Source organism: Carlito syrichta, unplaced genomic scaffold (genome assembly GCF_000164805.1).
Source record: "Carlito syrichta isolate Samal-C Ts95f unplaced genomic scaffold, Tarsius_syrichta-2.0.1 Scaffold303153, whole genome shotgun sequence".
NCBI classification, from domain to species: Eukaryota; Metazoa; Chordata; class Mammalia; order Primates; family Tarsiidae; genus Carlito; species Carlito syrichta.
In genome coordinates, this window is record NW_007247249.1 from 1,182,239 (window position 1) to 1,183,191 (window position 953).

The 953-nt window shown below is 65.6% G+C and overlaps 1 protein-coding gene across 1 annotated transcript in view; it reads right to left on the reverse strand.

Moving 5' to 3' along the window:
* Nucleotides 1-352: 352 nt before the first annotated feature.
* Nucleotides 353-953, reverse strand: part of MPZ (myelin protein zero) — a 4,158-nt gene continuing 3,557 nt past the window's right edge. The window contains 2 exon segments of the mRNA XM_008057907.2: nucleotides 353-646; nucleotides 772-862. Of these exon segments, the coding sequence (XP_008056098.2) occupies nucleotides 353-646; nucleotides 772-862 (385 nt within the window).

The following is a 953-nucleotide window of genomic DNA, read 5'->3' on the forward strand; positions in this document are numbered from 1 at the left end:
GGGTGGGGGGAGAAGAGACAAACAGAGGGGTGGGGTGGGGGGAGGTGCGGAAGATGGGAATGCCAGGGTCCTGGAGGTAAGGCAGAGGGCATCAAGGTCCCTTTCTTCTCAGTGCCTGGGGGATGGGCACCAAACACACAGCCCTTGGGGCAGGTGAGGGGCAGGATCAGCCCCTGGAAAGCCAGGGGGTGAAAGTGGGTGAGAATACAATGGTCTGGGGAATGGATTCCGGAATGAAACTTACATCTCATGGAAGGTGAGGGCAGGGCGGGGCGGGGAGCCAGGAAGGAAAGCCTAGACGGAGAGGAGAGGCGCCTAGGTCCCCCTGCGCTGGCAGGGCCTGGGGGGGCGGTCACTTGTCCGAGTCCAGGCCCATCATGTTCTTGAGGGCGTTTTTGAGGCTGGTTCTGCTGGGGGACTTGACAGCAGGCCGGAGCTCCGAGCCCTGCTCATCCTTCCGTAGCTCCATCTCGATGACCACCACCTGAGGGCCTTTGGCGGCCTCCGCCCCTGAACCCCGCGCCCCCGCCCGGCCCGCTAACCGCTATTTCTTATCCTTGCGAGACTCCCCCAGCCCCTTGGACTTCTTTTCGCTGGCCGCTTTGGTGCTTCTGCTGTGGTCCAGCATGGCGTACAGCACGGGTGTCTGGGGGAGGGAGCGCACGTCAGTCGCGGGTCCGGCGGGGCTTGCCTGGTCCCCGCCCACCCCTCGCGAGGCCCGGCGGATCCCAGCGTCCTCCCCGGCTTGTCCAGGCCCCAAGACCCGCTGACCTGCCGCCCGCGCTTCGATGAGTCCTTTCCAGCCTTGTGCAACTTCCCCTTCTCCATGGCACTGCAGGAAAACGGGTGCTGTGGGTTCGGCCTCGCCGGAAGCTCCGACGGCGGACACGGCGCTTTCCTTTGGCACCCCCAACCCAGACGGGGGATGGCGGGGTGGGGGTGGGAGGGGGGTC